Below are 19200 nucleotides of genomic sequence, written 5' to 3'. Positions count from 1 at the left end.
TACAGATAATTACCGATATACACATTGAATTGTAAATATATTTTTTTAACTTTTCCTGTCTCTAACGAAGCTAAATTATTTCTGTTATCTTTTTTTATAGCTTTTTGCGAAAATCCACTTTTGACGTAAAACAGCTTTCTTAGAGACCTCAGATGTTAGTTGCGGCCTGGGCGCACTCTCTCTCTCTCTCTCTCTCTCGACCTTTGAAAACGACTGCTTGCTGATATTTCTCAGCAACTGATACTTACAGGTGCCTACAGGAAAAAGTGACTTCTCAATTATTCGTTTCTGTATTGGCTTGTTAGTTGAAGGGCAATTGAGCACGCAAACCCTTGCTTTGTCTAAATTTTAGAAGTCGTGGAGAGTTCTCAAATTAGCCTCATTTCTAGGTATTATAGATCAACAATGTCCTTAGATTACAGAAAGACATCAAAGTACATTTCGACTGCTTTCATAAGCTGAAGGAACTGGTGGATAAGATTGAAATATGCAGTCACTCAGTGGCCATTATTTACAAATAAAGAAAGAGAGCGGACTTGGAGAAATAAAACCAGTGGATTGGACAAGTAAACTTAATTAATCTGCTCTCAAACAATGGTTCCAGCGTTTTTTCCGTATGTTTGGGAGTGTATTTTGACCCCTTTGAAGCAATAGTCTTGTGTCTTTGCAAATCTTTCGCTTGATGAGTTTTTGACTTTTTAGGTCAAAAACCCTAAGCGCACCCCTGCAAAAGACCCCCTTGCCCTACGTTAGCTGGCTGCAGTAGAATTGCCCCCACTGCATTGTTCAATTGTGCAATATTTTTGTAAACAATCAATTTTGTTCTTTCAATCCCAAATGGGGTTACGGGAATGAATGGCGACTTTTTTCGGCAATCTGCCGTGTATTTATAATATTTAGGAGCTGTTGAAAAACTGTCTGTCCAACCCTTTAATGGTTGCAGGAACTATTTGTCGCGTCTGTTCTTTCATCATGAGAATTCCATTCAAGTGCATTAAGTTAATGAATACAGATTACGCTTGATGTGCAGAAAATTACAATCTGCTGCTCAAAAATTTTAGGCTAGTTTTAAGGTTCTTGAATAAGGAAATTTTTCAAAAGACTCTCTTGCCAATAAATCCACAGCAATAAAGTTTCCAGTAAAAAATGAAACTGTTCAGTCAACGGTTTTTCTCCGTTGTTTTTAAGAGCTTGTTTTCACCTAAGGAACCTCTAAAGTGGTTTTGTTCTCTCTTCATTACAACTTCAGCTCTTCTAATTATTTAGTATTCATTGCTTACTAGCTTTGTATAATAGATTGCAATGACAACGTCACTCTGCCGTCATTTGGAAACTGGCTATTATGATTAACTGCGATGCTATATTGGTGATGTAGCAAAGTGACATAAAAAGTGGTGTTATGAAAATGTCAAGCATAAGAAAAAGAACACTGAATTCTGAACCATGTCAATGAGTATACAACTGATATTAGTCGGGCGGTGTAAAAATAAACAGAAAATCAAAGTGAATTGCATTTTCGTGGCATATTAAATGAAAAACATAGCAGGACAAGTCCTGACGTACAATTCAAAGAATTTTCATTGACTAAACAAAAAACTAGGTCTAGAATGGACTATGATTGAATTGGGAAAACCATTTAGAAGAAAATCCGATCCAAAAAATCGAAAAAAAAACAGTAAAACCGCATGTGAGCAAAAAACCACTAGCGAGAAAGCGATTTTTTTTCAAAAACCGTTTTCTCACTCTACTTTAAAACTAGAGCGAAAAAAATTCACGACGCAAAACCACTCGCTTTCTCGCTCCATTTCCTGTTTCAGCGTGACCAAAATCACTACTCCAATTTGACTTCAAAAATCATGAAAATGTGTGAACAGATCTTGGAAACAAAAACATAGCCGGAAGAATTCCGGAAACGACTCGAAGGAGAAAATTGTCCGTATTTATGACTAAACAACTAGAACAACTTTTGTGAACCCTAAACCTCCACAAATGCCATAAAAAAATTAAGCAAGAAGAGAAACGGCATTCAAAATCAAATTGAAAAAAAAACTGAAAAAATTGAAAAAACAATGAGTTTTTAATAGTACAAGGAAACATAAAGCCGAATAAAATTCCTTCGCAATTAGTGCAATGAAATGCTTGCAAAACAACGGGCAAGTCAAAATAGGCTAAGAAATTTTCTAAGATTTAAAAAAAAGAAAAACTGCAAAAAAAGAAAAATGGTTTAAAATTTCTCAATTTTTCTGTCATTTTTCCTAAGAAAAAAAGCAAGAAGAGAAACGGCATTCAAAATCAAATTGAAAAAAAAACTATGAAAAAATTGAAAAAACAATGAGTTTTTAATAGTACAAGGAAACATAAAGCCGAATAAAATTCCTTCGCAATTAGTGCAATACAAACAAAACTTTGATCAATTGGTATCTGAAAAATCTTTGAGTAACAAGTTTTTGTTCAAATCCCACTTAAAGCAGTAAAACAAAAAAAGGCAAAAAATCATTAATTTTCGTCTAAAAATCAGCAAAACTGATCAAAAACCTCAAAATTAGCATTAAACTCAAATTAACTACTTGAAACTTTCAATTCCTATCAAAACAAGCCTAAAACTAATACAATATCATAATCAAACCTCATAACCATCAAAAGTTGCAAAAAAACTGCTTTTAAAAGCCGCACGTGAAAAAAAAATTTTTGCTCACTTGGAGAAAATTTTTTCACACATCAATTTCTCGCTCTCTCAAAACAGCGGTATGAACAAAAACCCCTCTTTTTTCGCTCCGCTCTTTACTTTTGTACAGCTCCAAAATAACCAAATTTTTTCACGCGTTTCCTTTCCGGCTTCAAAAATCACTCCAATAAAATTGATTTAAAAAAAGAACTTCTCCAATACTCCTCTTCGAGTCGTAAAAAAGACAGCGACCCAATACAATTCAAATTCTTTGAATTCTAAAAAAAGCATTAAGTTTATACGTTTTTTTACGTCATCCCAACAACAGTAAGTCTAGTTCATATTTCCGAACATGCGTCATTTTATTTACAGATTTGGAGGACCTGGAAGGCGGTTGCAGTGGCACTGGTGGTGGTCCTAAGGGCATAGAAGTAGATGAGAATGACCTAAGAAAGGCTGAGGAGAAAAGAGAACTGCTCAAGGCATGGAAGGAGCACAAAGAGGATGAAAGGAGGATGGCAAAAGAGATTGAAGCTGCTAGGGAGAAGGAGGAAAAGGTACGAACGAGACGTTTGTAAGGACTTAAATGGCCTCTCATTGGCAGCGTCAATATAACTGGGTTTAGGGATCTGCTTTTCGTTTTGAAGGGCCCTAATTTTATTTTCAAATGCTCTTATACAAAATTTTGTTGTAATATTTTGAATTTTAAAGACTTGTAGCGATTGTTTTGTTTGATATGCTTAATAGCCGCCATAATTTTTTCAACCGGCTATTGTCGCCTCCTTATTTCTTCTAAAATTTTAATCGGACTTGTATTGGGGCGCTGTCTTTTTAAAAATGTATTCACACGTTTTCATGTTTTTTTGAAGTCAAATTGAAGTGATGATTTTGGTCACGCCAAAACAGGAAATGGAGCAGAAAAGTGAGTGGTTTTGCGACGCACATTTTTTTACTCTAGTTTTAAAATAGAGTGAGAAAAAGTTGTCTGAACAAAGATTTGTGTTCTCTCTAGTTGTCAATTGCTCTCAAACGAAGTTTGTAGCAGTTATATTAGTCCCGTGGTGTTTTTTGTGCATTTTTTGCCTGACCAAGTTTTGTGACCCATTTGAGTTTTCGTGATAAATTTCAGTGTGACCCATTTACTTTGTCCTCAAAAACGGGATAAAGAGATAACCTCCGGGGGGCATTTAGTGGCCGAGTAGCTCTCTTAGAGCCTTACACATTTCTAGACTATAAGTATGCGATTAACCGAAACAGTTTTGAGGAGAAAATTTCATGGTGTGAAACGTGGCTCCTAGTCTTGGAAGTTTGACCCCCAACCCTGCTCACCGTCCTCCACCTCATTTGGTTCCCCGCTCTCGTCCAGCGCTCCCAATCCTACCCCCATCGCTTGACTCCCCCCCCCCCACGCTTCGCGCACTCAGTCACCCCTAACAATCCCCGTCCACCCTCCTCCGCCGAGCGATTTGAACTCCCTCTCGTCCAGTTCTCGCAGCCCTACCCTCAAGGCTTGACCACACCCCACAACTCGCTTATCCCCCCCCCCCCCTAATAGCATTCCTTAGCGCCAGCTGGCTACTGCCGAAGGAAACCGCTCGCCGGCCGTTTGAGATCATTTCGCCCGACGATTGTCGGTTATGTTTTTTTTCACAATTTGACTCTGATTTTAACTGTTCTTGGGCTTTTGATAGGAATTTTTGTAAATGGTTGTCACAGCCCAGTCGATTCTAGGTCTAGGTATTTATTTCGTCAATGACGTTTCTTTGAATTGTAGCTCAAGACTTGTTCTGCTATGTTTTAACAACCCAAAGGATTTGGATTGTGTTGGTGCGCTATCTTTTTTTTAAATCTGTTCACTTTTTCACGAGAAGTCAAATGACAGTGATGATTTTAGTCACGATGTAGTAGTAAAGGGAGCGAAAAGGGGATTTGTTTTGAAGCGTGATCCGGTATTAGCTTCTCTTATCATAAATGGGTTACGAGAGATGTCATCACGTGCGGCTGTATTGTTCTCGTTATAGCTATTTTCATTTCGTTCCAGTGTTGAACTTCATCTATCAAGTAGTTGTTTCCTGCACCAATTTTACAGTTTTTGAAAATTTTCGTCTGATGTATTGATTCTTAGGCTGATTTTGTTCTTCACTCAGTACACCATTGACATTTGAAAGTTGAGCAGTTGCGCATCAAAACGCTCCAAAATGAACACGGCCAAGGTCGGAGAACGAAATCAAAACTGAAACGTTATAAAGCTCAGCTGAGCTTTATAACGTAAACGTTATAAAGCTCAGCTGCCGGTTTTGTTTAATTGATGCGTTACTATGCCAAGGCTAATGAATTTTAGTACTTATTACTCTATCCGGCCATTAAAGAAGTACGGTTAAGTTGTACTCAATTTCAATTTAATCAGCGCGACAATTTTCACAATGATTTGGCACTCAAAAACATCATTAACTGGATATTCTTTATTCTCTCCTCGATGCAATTTCAATTGACCTCGTGCAAATTAATTGCGTCTTTTTAATAGCTGTGTCCTCAGTTCCAGGCGGCTATTATAGCGCTCCTATTTTTTTTTAAAAAATTCAAAGAATTTGAATTTTATTGGGGCGCCGTGTTTTTTTTAAGATGTGTTCACACATTTTTCAATTACTTTGATCTTTCAAAACGGGATAAACAGGTAAAGCCCAGGGGGCATTAAGTTTTATTAGAGGCCCAACGGGGGCTTCAGTAGTCCTTCAAGTGCTTAGAGTGGAGCAGCTGCTGGGATGGCGTTAATTTAAGGTTAAAAGGTCATTTTTGGAGTTTTTGGGCTCAAAATGTTGTCAATTTTTCATGGTTTCGTGATTTTTTTGTTTGATGAGTCTTCAGTTGAAATTTTTGAAAAATGATGAAGGCCTTTTGCAAGACAAATTTACTTGTTATGATCATTTTATGAGATATATGTTTTGGTACTACAAATACAAACACGCAAAATGATACTAATTTTTGCAATTTTTTTCAAATTTTTTGAAAAATTTTGTCAGTTTTTGAGTTTCCAGCTTCAGGGATCAGGAGATCTCCTTTATCGTTTGATAATAGGGCACTGCATAGTTTCTATTAACAATGGATTGGTTTTCAACATTTTGTTTTCTCAAATTTTAGCATTTTTTGATAAAATCTGCAATTTTTTTCAAGGTTTCCTAAAATTTTTGTCAATTTTTGATATTTGTCCACTAAGTGTCAGAAAACCTATTCCACGGTCTGATGAAATGTTACTGAATGGTTGTTAGTTTCAATGGATTCTTTTTTAACAATTTAGCCTTTCCAATTTCCGATAATTTTTAATAAAATTTGCACTTTTTTTCAAGTTTTGAAAACATTTGTCTTTTATTCAGTTTTTCTTGCCTCATTAGCCGGGTAGCCTCATCCAGGGTTTGATAGTATGACATCTTATTAAATGGTTGCCAGGGGGTAATTGAATTGTTGTCAACCTTTTAATAAAACAAATTTCTATTTTTTGAAATTTGAAATTTTTTCTAAAAATTATTGCTTCTCGACATTTGAGCCAATTTTTTTAAAGCGTGGAATTGGGTTACTGGATAGCCTCTAGAGACACAGAAATGATTCTGAAAATATTAATATCACAAAATTCGGCAACATTTCGTTAAATTTTGCAATTGATTTTTCAAACTTTTCCAGTTATTTTCGAGTTAATCGATCTTCAAGGGCCAATGATTTTTTTCAGGTCTTGCAGATTTAATACTGCACCGATTTCAGAAACAAAAATTGGTTTTGAACATATTTCGGAAATAGGTATATTTAAAGGTATCAAATTTTGCCTTAGGGGTGAAAGCTGAAAGATTTTTAGCAATGAGTACCTTTTTGTCTGTTTTTTTTTATTTGTTTCTCAATTTTATGAGATGATTCTGTTTTTGTTTTTGCTGGCATTGCTCAATTGATCTGCTGGTCAGGTAGATTTTTCTAAAATGATTCTGAAGATATTAATATCACAAAATTCGGCAACATTTCGAAATTTTGCAATTGATTTTTTTTCAAAGTTTTCCAGTCATTTTCGAGTTAATCGATCTTCAAGGGCCAATGATTTTTTTCCAGGTCTTGCAGATTTAATACTGCACCGATTTCAGAAACAAAAATTGGTTTTGAACATATTTCGGAAATAGGTATATTTAAAGGTGTCAAATTTTGCCTTAGGGTTGAAAGCTGAAAGATTTTTAGCAATGAGTACATTTTTGTCTGGTTTGTTTGTTTGTTTCTCAATTTTATGAGATGATTCTGTTTTTGTTTTGGCTGGCATTGCTCAATTAATCTGCAGGTCAGGTAGAGTTTTCTAAGTTTTTCATTCAGTTCTGTGAATTGTATTTCAGGACTTGTCCTGCTATGTTTTAAGATGTGTTCACACATTTTTCAATGACTTTGATCTTTCAAAACGGGATAAACAGGTAAATCCCAGCAGGCATTAAATGTCATTAGAAGCCCAAAGGGGGCTTCAGTAGTCCATCAAGTGCTTAGAGTGGAGCAGCTGCTGGGATGGCGTTAATTTAAGGTGAAAAGGTCATTTTTAGGAGTTTTTGGGCTCAAAATGTTGGCAATTTTTCACGGTTTCGTGATTTTTTTTTTAATTTTTTGTTGGATTAGTCTAAAGTTGAATTTTTTGAAAAATGATGAAGGCCTTTTGCAAGACAAATTTACTTGTTATGATCATTTTATGAGATATGTGTTTTGGTACTACAAATACAAACACGCAAAATGATACTAATTTTTGCAATTTTTTTCAAGTTTTTTGAAAATTTTTTGGCATTTTACAGCTTCAAGGGCCAGAAAGGTCCTTTTTGGTTTAATAATAGGACACTGCATGGTTTCTAGTAACAATGGATTGGTTTTCAACATTCTATTTTCTCAAATTTTAGCATTTTTTGATAAAGTCTGCCATTTTTTTCAAGGTTTCCTAAAATTTTTGTCAATTTTTGATATTTGTCCATTTTCAAGTGTCAGAAAACCTGTTCCACGGTCTGATGAAATGTTACTGAATGGTTGTTAGTTTCAATGGATTCTTTTTTAACAATTTAACCTTTCCAATTTCCGATATTTTTTAATAAAATTTGCACTTTTTTCAAGTTTTCAAAACATTTGTCTTTTATTCAGTTTTTCTTGCCTCAGTAGCCAGGTAGCCTCATCCAGGGTTTGATAGTATGACATCTTTTTAAATGGTTGCCAGGGGGTAATTGAATGGTTGTCAACCTTTTAATAAAACAGATTTCTTTTTTTTTGAAATTTGAATTTTTTAAAAATTATTGCTTCTCGACATTTGTGCCAATTATTTTTCAAGGCTTGGAATTGGGTTACTGGATAGCCTCTAGAGACACAGAAATGATTCTGAAAATATTAATATCACAAAATTCGGCAACATTTCGTTAAATTATGCAATTGTTTTTGTTTTTTTTTTTTAAAGTTTTCCAGTCTTTTTCAAGTTAATCGATTTTCAAGGGCCAATGAATTTTTTCAGGTCTTGCAGATTACATACTGGACCGACTTCAGAAATAAAAATCGGTTTTGAACATATTTTTGAAATAGGTATATTTAAAGGTGTCAAATTTTGCCTTAGGGGTGAAAGCTGAAAGATTTTTAGCAATGAGTATATTTTTGTCTGGTTTGTTTGTTTGTTTCTCAATTTTATGAGATGATTATGTTTTTGTTTTGGCTGGCATTGCTCAATTGATCTGCTGGTCAGGTAGAGTTTTCTCAGTTTTTTTTCAGTTCTTTGAATTGTGTTTACCAGTTTTTCCAGTGTCATTAGACGCCCAAAGGGGCTTCAGTAGTCCTTCAAGTGTTTAGAGTGGAGCAGCTGCTGGGATGGCCTTAATTTAAGGTTAAAAGGTCATTTTTAGGAGTTGTTGGGCTCAAAATATTGACAATTTTTTATGGTTTCGTGATTTTTTTTTTATTTTTTTTTGTTTGATTTGTCTTAGGTTGAAATATTTGAAAAATGATGAAGGCCTTTTGCAAGACAAATTTACTTGTTATGACCATTTTATGAGATATATGTTTTGGTACTAGAAATACAAACACGCAAAAAGATACTAATTTTTGCAAATTTTTTTCAAGTTTTTTGAAAATTTTGGCATTTTTTGAGTTTTTCCAGCTTCAAGGGTCAGGAAAGGTCCTTTTTGGTTTGATAATAGAGCACTATGTAGTTTATAGTATTAATGGGTTGGTATTCAACATTTTAATGTCTCAAAATTTGCATTTTTGGATAAAATCTAATTTTTCCGAAAGTTTTTGTCAATTTTTGATGTTTGTCCTTTCTCAAGTGCGAGAAAACCTATTCCACGGTCTGATAAAAGTAACTGCATAGTTGTTAGTTCCAATCGGTTTGTTTTCAACAATTTAAACTTTTCGAGTTTTAGAAATTTTTTGACAAAATTTGCAATTTTTTTCGAAGCATTTGTATTTTATTGAGTTTTTCTTGCCTCAGTAGCCAGCTAACCTCATCCATGGTTTGATAGTATGTTACTAGATAGTTGCTAGGGGGTAATTGAACCTTTTTCAACTTCTTAATAGAACAAATTTCTCATTTTTTGAATTTATTTTTTTGAGTTTCTTAATGCTTGGAATTGGGTTAAATGGATAGCCTCTAGAGGCACAGAAATAATTCTGAAGATATTGCTAAAATTTGCAATTGATTTCATTTTTTGGTCGTTTTCGAGTTAATCGATCTTCAAGGGCCAATTAATTTTTTTTCAGGTAATGCAGATATACTGGACCAATTTCAAAAACAAAAATTGATCTTGAACATATTTTTGAGATTGGTATATTTAAAGGGATGAAATTGTGCCTAAGGGGTAAAAGCTTCAAGAGTTTTATTAATGAGTTTATTTTTGTTTAGTTTGTTTGATTGTTTTAGTTCCTCAAATTTTTTGAGATGATTTTGGTTGTGTTGTGGCTGGCATTGATCAATTGATCTGCAGGCAGAGTACTTCTAAGTTTTTCATTCAATTCTTTGAATTGTAATTCAGTACTTGTCCTGTTAAGTTTTTTTTACTTCGTTTAACAGATTTTTGTTTCGTCTTACCCTGACTTCTTGGAATGGACTTTTTCAATGACTTACCTCACTCAAAAAAATGACTTCTGAACTCACTTATGGAACTTTAAATTTTCTGAACATATTTTTGTTAAAGGTCCATGGTGTGCATCTAAGTAGTGCCAAACTTATATGCCCTAAATCCTGAGTAATAGAGTCTTGAGTTTTAATATCGAATATTAATTTTGAAAAAGCTCCAATAGGGCTTTTTCCTTGTAGAGCTTATGAGTCTCATAAAAATGACAGTCCAAAGCTAACCCAAAAAGTCTAGTTCTAGTGGTCTATTAAAGGACTGGTGGTCGATAATCTGTCTATCTAATCTCTTTAGTTGTTTCAATTCATGGAAGGTCCCAAGCGTCTATCGCGGCTATTTTCCGGCAGTCTGCGGACTATGTTTTGCTTATCTGATGCTATAATTTTTTAAATAGCCGCCGTCAGCCTGTTAACGGCTATTATTTAGGTGCTCTCCTTTTTTACAAATCAAAGGATTTGGATTGAATGAGTGTGCTGTCTTTTTTAAGATCTGTTCACGCTTCTTTTGGCCTTTTCACCTTAGTGAGAAGTCAAATTAAGATGGCGATTTTAGTCACGCTAAAGTAGTTAAGGGAGCAAAATTTAGAGTAAGTTTGAGGCGTGATTTTTTCAATTTACCTTTAAGTGGAGTCAGAAATTGGTGTTTGAACAAAATTTCCGTTTTTGACAGGGAAATTGTTTCACATACCTCAATTTGACTGCTATTTTCAGTTTCTTTTCCTTGAGTGCTTTTAGTATGATACATATGTGTTCTAATTGCGCTTAGTTGCAATTGTTAGAATTCATCAAGGGGCAGCTTAAACTTTTTATGACCTGGACACTTTCTGTCGAAAAATATAAAGAATATTTGATTTTGACCGCTTTCAGAAATTACTTCTGTTGTCTTATCACTAGTTTCATCAACGAAAGGTCTGATTGCTTGATAATGAGGAGCAAATAAACCTAATTAATGGTCCGAGTTAATTGCTTATTAGTTTTAATGACTTTGACACTTATTTTTCTCAAAAGTTAATTTTTGAGTTTTTGAACTTTTGTAATTTTTTGTAATCTTATCGTTCATTCTCTTTACTAATAGGCCTCATAGGTTGCTAATAGGGGTTAGTTGAGGCGCTTAAATGTTTTCTGTTCAAAGCTGATGAAATCTATGACTTTGACATTAATTGTTTTTTAGAAATTTTATAGAATTTTTATAAGCCGCCGTCAGCCTCTCAAACGGCTATTATTTAGGCGCTCTCCTGTTTTAATTCGCTTTACCTTTTGATCACGTTTTTCGTTTTAGATAAGTCACAATTTTCACCTTTGGCTTCTGACCTTCTTCACTCACTGTTTCAACTGAATGGATTTGAAATTCTTTCATGTTTTGAATTACGCAATATAGTGAAAACGGTCAAAGTCAAAAGAGAAAAATCAAAAGAAAGGGATAAACCGATGAAGCCCTGTCATTAAGTCTGTTTGAGTTAGGTTATCAAAGATCATTAGAGCGATTGCTAGCTCATATTAGTATTAGGCAGAAAACCTTTTAGTTTAGAAGCTGAAGTAAGTATAGGTTTAGAATCTAACTGAAACTTCACACTGAATTAGAACAAAATTTGCAACTTAGGAAAAAATTTTGTCATTTTCTATCTCTTTTTTTCTGCTGCAATCCCGATGTTCGTCTAGTCCGTCAACGGTGGCTCTTTTCCGGGAATCTGCCGGCTTTGTTTGAGTTTTGCGAGTTTTTTGGCTAACTTTGTTATCTTTTATCTTTGTCTCATTAATAACTGCGTTCATTGGTTTCTGAAAAAGTTTTCCTTTTTGTTTAAAATCTTTCCAATTCTTAGCTATTGCTTTCATTGACTCATACGCTGCCCGGTTTTAAAAACTATTATTGAGTTTTGCAGGTATTGAACTTATTGCTGTCTTATCATTTAACCTCATTAATGACAGGTTTCATTGGTTGATAATGAGAAACAAGGGAATTTAATTAGTGGCATAACTCATAGAAGTCTTTTTTTGTGTTTGACCATGTTTTTATAAATTAGATTTGGTTTTTTTATTCTTGCTTGTTTTTCTGTTCGTGTAGTCAAATTGCCTAATGGCGATTGTCAAAACTAATTGTTCTCATTGGACATGTAACACGGCATAATTATTTATCAAGTCACAGCTCAATCAATTCTTAGGATTGTAATTCAAGACTTGTCCCTCTGTTTTTTTAAATTAGCTTTACTTTTTTCGTTTTACATCAGTGACGATTTTCACGCTGGACTTCTGTCTTACTTCACTCACTGTTTGAGCTGGATGGATTTGAAATTCTTTCATGTATTGAATTACGCAATATAGGGAATACGGCCAATGTCAAAAGAGACGACGGGATAAACCGATAAAGGCCGGTCAATAAGTCATTGAGAATTAGGTTATCAAAGTTCATTAGGGCGGTTGCTAGCTGATATTAGTATTAGGCTTAATACCTTTTAGTTTAGAAGCTGAGGTAAGTATGGGTTAAGAATCTAACTGACAGTTCACACTGAATTAGAACAATTTTTGCAACTTAGGAAAAATTTTTGTCATTTTCTATCTCTTCATTTTTTTCTTTTTAAATCCCGATTTGCGTCTAGCCCGTCAACGGCGGCTATTTTCCGGCAATCTGCCGCCTATGTTTGAGTTTTGCGAGTTTTTGTTGCTAACTTTATTATCTTTTATCTTTGTCTCATTAATAACTGCTTTCATTGGTTTCTAAAAAAGTTTTTCTTTTAAATGTTTCCACTTCTTAGCGATTGCTTTATTTGACTTATACGCTGCCCGGTTTTAAAAACTATTAGTGAGTTTTTGCAGGTATTTATTGAACTAATTGCTGTCGTATCAGTTAACCTCATTAATGACAGGTTTCATTGGTTGATAATGGGAAACAAGGGACTTTAATTAGTGGCATAAGTTCAAAGAAGTCGTTTTTTTGTTTTTGACCATGTCTTTAAAAATTAGATTTGGTTTTTTAGTCTTGCTTGTTTTTCTGTTCGTGTAGTCAAATTGCTTAATCGCAATTGTGTCAAAACTAATTGTCCGCATTGGATATGTAACACGGCATAATTATTTATCAGGTCAAAGCTAAATCAATTCTTAGGATTGTAATTCTGGAGTTGTTCCTCTGTTTATCTGAATTAGCTTTACTTTTTTCGTTTTACATTAGTCACGATTTTCACGCTGGACTTCTGTCTTACTTCACTCACTCTTTGAGCTGGATGGATTTGAAATTCTTTCATATTTTGAATTACTCAATATAGTGAATACGGTCAGTGTCAAAAGAGACGACGGGATAAACCGATAAAGGCCGGTCATTAAGTCATTGAGAATTAGGTTATCAAAGTTCAGTAGAGCGTTTGCTAGCTGATATTAGTATTAGGCTTAATACCTTTTAGTTTAGAAGCTGAAGTAAGTATAGGTTAAGAATCTAACTGACACTTCACACTGAATTAGAACAATTTTTGCAATTTAGGAAAAAATTTTGTCATTTTCTAGCTCTTCATTATTTTCTTTTTCCATCCCGATGTGCGTCTAGCCCGTCAACGGCGGCTTTTTTCCGGCAAGCTGCCGGTTATGTTTGAGTTTTGCGAGTTTTTGTTGCTGACTTAATTATTATCTTTTATCTTTGTCTCATTAATAACTGCGTTCATTGGTTTCTAAAAATGTTTTTCGTTTTGTTTAAAATCTTTTCAATTTTAGCGATTGCTTTTTTGACTTATACGCTGCCCCTTTTGAAAACTATTAGTGAGTTTTGCAGGTATTTATTGAACTAATTGCTGTCTTATCAATTAACCTCATTAATGACAGATTTCATTGGTTGATAATGGGAAACAAGGGAATTTAATTATTTGCATAAGTTCATAGAAGTCGTTTTTTGTTTTTGACCATGTCTTTAAAAATAAGATTTGGTTTTTTAGTCTTGCTTGTTTTTCTGTTCGTGTAGACAAATTGCCTATTGGCGATTGTGTCAAAACTAATTGTTCTCATTGGACATGTAACACGGCATAATTTTTTATCAGGTCAAAGCTCAATCAATTCTTAGGATTGTAATTCAGGACTTGTTCCTCTGTTTTTTTAAATTAGCTTCACTTTTTTTGTTTTACATCAGTCACGATTTTCACGCTGGACTTCTGTCTTGCTTCACTCACTGTTTGAGCTGGATGGATTTGAAATTCTTTCATGTTTTGAATTACGCAATATAGTGAATACGGTCAATGTCAAAAGAGACGACGGGATAAACCGATAAAGGCCGGTCATTAAGTCATTGAGAATTAGGTTATCAAAATTCATTAGAGCGGTTGCTAGCTGATATTTGTATTAGGCTTAATACCTTTTAGTTTAAAAGCTGATGTAAGTATAGGTTAAGAATCTAACTGACACTTCACACTGAATTAGAACAATTTTTGCAACTTAGGAAATTTTGTCATTTTCTATCTCTTCATTTTTTTTCTTTTTCAATCCCGATGTGCGTCTAGCCCGTCAACGGCGGCTAGTTTTCAGCAATCTTCAGGATATGTTTGAGTTTTGCGAGTTTTCGTTGCTAAGTTTATTATCTTTTATCTTGGTCTCATTTATAACTGCTGCGTTCATTGGTTTCTAAAAAAGTTTTTCTTTCTGTTTAAAATCTTTCCAATTCTTAGCGATTGCTTTCTTTGACTTATACGCTGCCCGGTTTTAAAAACTATTATTGAGTTTTGCAGGTGTTTATTGAACTTATTGCTGTCTTATCAATTAACCTCATTAATAACAGGTTTCATTGGTTGATAATGGGAAAACAAGGGAATTTAATTAGTGGCATAAGTTTATAGAAGTTGTTTTTTGTTTTTGACCATGTCTTTAAAAAATTAGATTTGGTTTTTTAGTCTTGCTTGTTTTTTTTGTTCATGTAGTCAAATTGCCTAATGGCAGGTCCATGCTCATTCAATTCTTAGGATTGTAATTCAGGACTTGTCCCCCTGTTTTTCTTTAATTAGCTTTACTTTTTCGTTTTACATCAGTCACGATTTTCACGCTTGACTTCTGTCTTACTTCACTCACTGTTTCAGCTGGATGGATTTGAAATTCTTTCATGTTTTGAATTACGCAATATAGTGAATACGGTCAATGTCAAAAGAGACGACGGGATAAACCGATAAAGGCCGGTCATTAAGTCATTGAGAATTAGGTTACCAAAGTTCATTAGAGCGGTTGCTAGCTGATATTAGTATTAGGCTTAATACTTTTTAGTTTAGAAGCTTAAGTAAGTATAGGTTAAGAATCTAATTGACACTTCACACTGAATTAGAACAATTTTTGCAACTTAGGAAAAATTTTGTCTTTTTCTATCTTTTCTTTCTTTTTCAATCCCGAATTACGGCTAGCGCGTCAACGGCGGCCATTTTCCGGCAATCTGCCGGCTATGTTTGAGTTTTGCGAGTTTTTGTTGCTATCTTTATTATCTTTTATCTCTGTCTCATTAATAACTGCGTTCATTGGTTTCTAAAAAAGTTTTTCTTTTTGTTTAAAATCTTTCCACTTCTTAGCGATTGCTTTCTTTGACTTATACGCTGCCCGGTTTCAAAAACTATTTGGTGTGTTTTGCAGTTATTTATTTAACTTATTGCTGCCTTATCAATTAACCTCATTAAAGACAGGTTTCATTGGTTGATAATGCAAAACAAGGGAATTTAATTAGTGGCATAAGTTCATAGAAGTTGTTTTTTGTTTTTGACCATGTCTTTAAAAAATTAGATTTGGTTTTTTAGTCTTGCTTGTTTTTTCTGTTCTTGTGATCAAATTGCTTAATCGCAATTGTGTCAAAACTAATTGTCCTCATTGGATATGTAACACGGCATAATTATTTATCAGGTCAAAGCTAAATCAATTCTTAGGATTGTAATTCACGACTTGTCCCTCTGTTTATCTGAATAAGCTTTACTTTTTCCGTTTTACATCAGGCACGATTTTCACGCTGGACTTCTCTCTTACTTCACTCACTCTTTGAGCTGGATGGATTTGAAATTCTTTCATGTTTTGAATTACGAAATATAGTGAATACGGTCAATGTCAAAAGACGACGGGATAAACCGATAAAGGCCGTTCATTAAGTCATTGAGAATTAGGTTATCAAAGTTCATTAGAGCAGTTGCTAGCTGATATTAGTATTAGGCTTAATACCTTTTAGTTTAGAAGCTGAAGCATATATAGGTTAAGAATCTAACTGACACTTCACACTGAATTAGAACAATTTTTGCAACTTAGGAAAAAATTTTGTCATTTTCTATCTCCATTTTTTTCTTTTTCAATCCCGATGTGCGTCTAGCCCGTCAACGGCGGCTATTTTCCGGCAATCTGCCGGCAATGTTTGAGTTTTGCGAGTTTTTGTTGCTAACTTTATTATCTTTTTACCTTAGTCTCATTTATAACTGCTGCGTTCATTGGTTTCTAAAAAAGTTTTTCTTTTTGTTTGAAATCTTTCCAATTCTTAGCTATTGCTTTCATTAACTTATACGCTGCCCGGTTTTGAAAACTATTATTGTGTTTTGGAGGTATTTATTGAACTTATTGCTGTCTTATCAATTAACCTCATTAATGACAGGTTTCATTGGTTGATAATGAGAAACAAGGGAATTTAATTTGTGGCATAAGTTCATAGAAGTCTTTTTTTTGTGTTTGGCCATGTCTTTATAAATTAGATTGGGTGTTTTAGTCTTGCTTGTTTTTTTGGTCTTGTTGTCAAATTGCTTAATCGCAATTTTGTCAGAACTAATTGTCCTCAATGGACATGTAACACGGCATAATTGTTTATCAGGTCAAAGCTAAATCAATTCTTAGGATTGTAATTCAGGTTTTGACCCTCTGTTTTTTTTAATTAACTTTACTTTTTTCGTTTTATATAAGTCACGATTTTCACGCTTGACTTCTGTCTTACTTCACTCACTGTTTCGGCTGGATGGATTTGAAACTCTTTCATGTATTGAATTACGTAATGTAGTGAATACGGTCAAAGTCAAAGGAACAAAATCAAAGAAACGGGATAAACATATAAAGCCCGTTCATTAAGTCATAATGCATTAGGTTATCAAAGTTCATTAAAGCTAGGTGGCATTAGTATTATGCTTAATAGCCTTCAGTTTAGAAGCTGAATTAAGTTTAACTTTAGGTTTTAACCGAATATGCAGAATTTACACACCAAAATAAGATCACTTTGAAAAATTTCTATCTCTTATCTTTTGTCGTCTGTTTCAATCCCAATGTGCGTCAAGCGGGTCAACGGCGGCTATTTTCTGGCAATTTACCGGCTATGTTTAATAGTTGCGTTGCATTAGCGAGTGATTGTGATCGTCTCGCAAATATGCATTATTTTTAGTGCAAATTTATAATCACGCTTTGAAAAAACTCAAAGCAGTCTTTTTATTGCTGCGAAGCTGTAAGCTGAGCGTAGCTATATTGCGGTGCTCTTGGTTTTTTTTTGTTTCGTCGTCTGACGCTCTTTTTTCGTTTTACATTTGTTCACATCGCAAAGCTGAAAAAGTCAAATTTTCTGAATGACTTCTTCTCATTAACGGCATTTGCGCGCGTGACGTCATTTCTCACTCGCTTTTGCGAAAGATTTTAGGTTATTTGCGTGATTAGATTTTGATCATACATGACTTACCTCACTCAATAAAATGACTTTTGCACTTTAAAACTTAAGTTTAATTTGAATTTGTTTAAGGTCAAAGGAACTCCTATGTGCAGTAAAGGTCCCTAATAAGAGGCTTCTGTGGAATGAATTTTAACAAGCTGTATTAATTTATTGCTGAATGTTTTTAGCCTAGTTTTTTGAGCGGCGTCAATTTTTTTTCAATTTAGATCTGTATCTGTTTCTATCTCTATTATATGGCACGCAGGTCTATTCTTTCGCAGCTATTCCGGCAATCTGCCGGCTATGTTAAATAATTATGTCTACATATCAATTAATTTTTCGCTTAACGAAGTTATTTGCTACCATGTGATGTTAGTTTTTAGGACTATTTTGCGATAAAAGTTGTGGACAGTACACGCGAATCATGCAAAATATACTGATTGTTCCTCTCACGGCTTAAACTTTATGGCAATACGAACATTAATTGAAGGTCAAAAGAGTTTGCTTGAGCATATAGATTACCTGGAAAGTCTTACTTTCTAAAAAATTGAATTGGAGCATCGACTGTGAAATTTCGGCTTCAATTAACTGGTTTCATTTGCTGTCAAGCAAAGTTTGTAGCAATAATTTGATTCTTTTGGTCCTTTTTGTGAGATTTTGTCGGTTGACCGATTTGACTTTTGTGCAGATGATCGCATTGAATTGGTAAAGCACGATGGCACTAAGTAGATGTTGAGTGTTCTGATTTCTAATTGTGTGATGTAACGAAACGGCTATGGAGGCATACATTCAAGGTGCATATCGCAAGTTTGCTAGGATTGAATAAAAGCCCTCTTTTTGACGCCCCTTACTTTTCTGTGGAACCTTACATTTATGCCCCCTCTTACTCTCCCCTCAGGTCAACATTTCACTTTATGGTAAGTAACTAAAGCTCTGAAATCTTTCGCGTTTATTAGCTGGATATATCCTCATAAATACTACAAAAACAAAAAGATTTTCAGGAAAAAGAGAGGCAGCAGCTGGCCAGGCAGAAAGAGGTGAAGGCGCAGATTGATGAGATGAAAAGGAAGAAGTCTCGGGAGGACGAGATAGAACGTCTCAAACAGTTGGCAGATGAGCTGGAGAGAGAACACTTGAGAAAGGCTGAGCTAAGGGTGAGTAGTAAGTTAATTGGAGAATTGCGTGTGTCGGTATACAGGTTACGCTACGTGACTCTATTTCAATTCATGGAACTCCTGCTGGCGTTCATCGAAAACACGTAGCGTTTCGAGCTGTTAAGCAGGAATCACTTAACCTTGCCTAACACGCGTTACCTGCCCAAATTTGAAAATACTGAAAGTTCACGAAGTCATTATTCATACTTTTTTAGTATCATTTCATCGAATGAGTATATTGCTTTAACGTAGCAAAAGGTAGCATCGGGAAACTGGTCAATATCTTTCCTGTCGAATGACGTCCAAAATAATGTAGATAGAATTGAAAGAATAAACAAAACCCATTGACATGCGAATTTTATTAACTATTAACCCATTGAATTCTCATGTGCTTAATAATAGTTGCTCTCGAACAATGTTTGAAGCAATTATTGAAAACCCCCCTCACTGCACCCTGTTGAATAAAAGTCAAAAGAAGAGAGAAATTCAGTTGTTTTTTTTATACAATATTGTGAGCGAGCTCGCAAAAAAGTAGCCGTGATAAAATTGTCGTTTGCGCGAGGTATATTCAGAAAAGTTTTCAATAGCCGCCATTAGCCTCTCAACGGCTATTTTTTGGCACTCTTCTTATTTTTAGTTTGTTTTACTTTTTTGATCACGTTTTTCGTTT

The 19200-nt window shown here is 34.5% G+C and overlaps 1 protein-coding gene across 3 annotated transcripts in view; it reads left to right on the top strand.

The window, feature by feature from the left end:
- Positions 1-19200, top strand: part of LOC142342909 (coiled-coil domain-containing protein 112-like) — a 116517-nt gene that overhangs the window by 77695 nt on the left and 19622 nt on the right. For all 3 annotated transcript variants that reach the window (XM_075394576.1, XM_075394577.1, XM_075394578.1), the window contains exons 6-7: positions 3038-3222; positions 18378-18530. In XM_075394576.1, the coding sequence (XP_075250691.1) occupies positions 3038-3222; positions 18378-18530 (338 nt within the window). The remainder of the gene's footprint in view (positions 1-3037; positions 3223-18377; positions 18531-19200) is intronic.

The sequence above is a fragment of the Convolutriloba macropyga genome, chromosome 7 (genome assembly GCF_964194025.1).
Source record: "Convolutriloba macropyga chromosome 7, txConMacr16.3, whole genome shotgun sequence".
Lineage (NCBI taxonomy): Eukaryota > Metazoa > Xenacoelomorpha > Acoela > Convolutidae > Convolutriloba > Convolutriloba macropyga.
The sequence above is the reverse complement of the archived record's forward strand: the minus strand, read 5'-3'. Positions and strand labels throughout refer to the sequence as shown.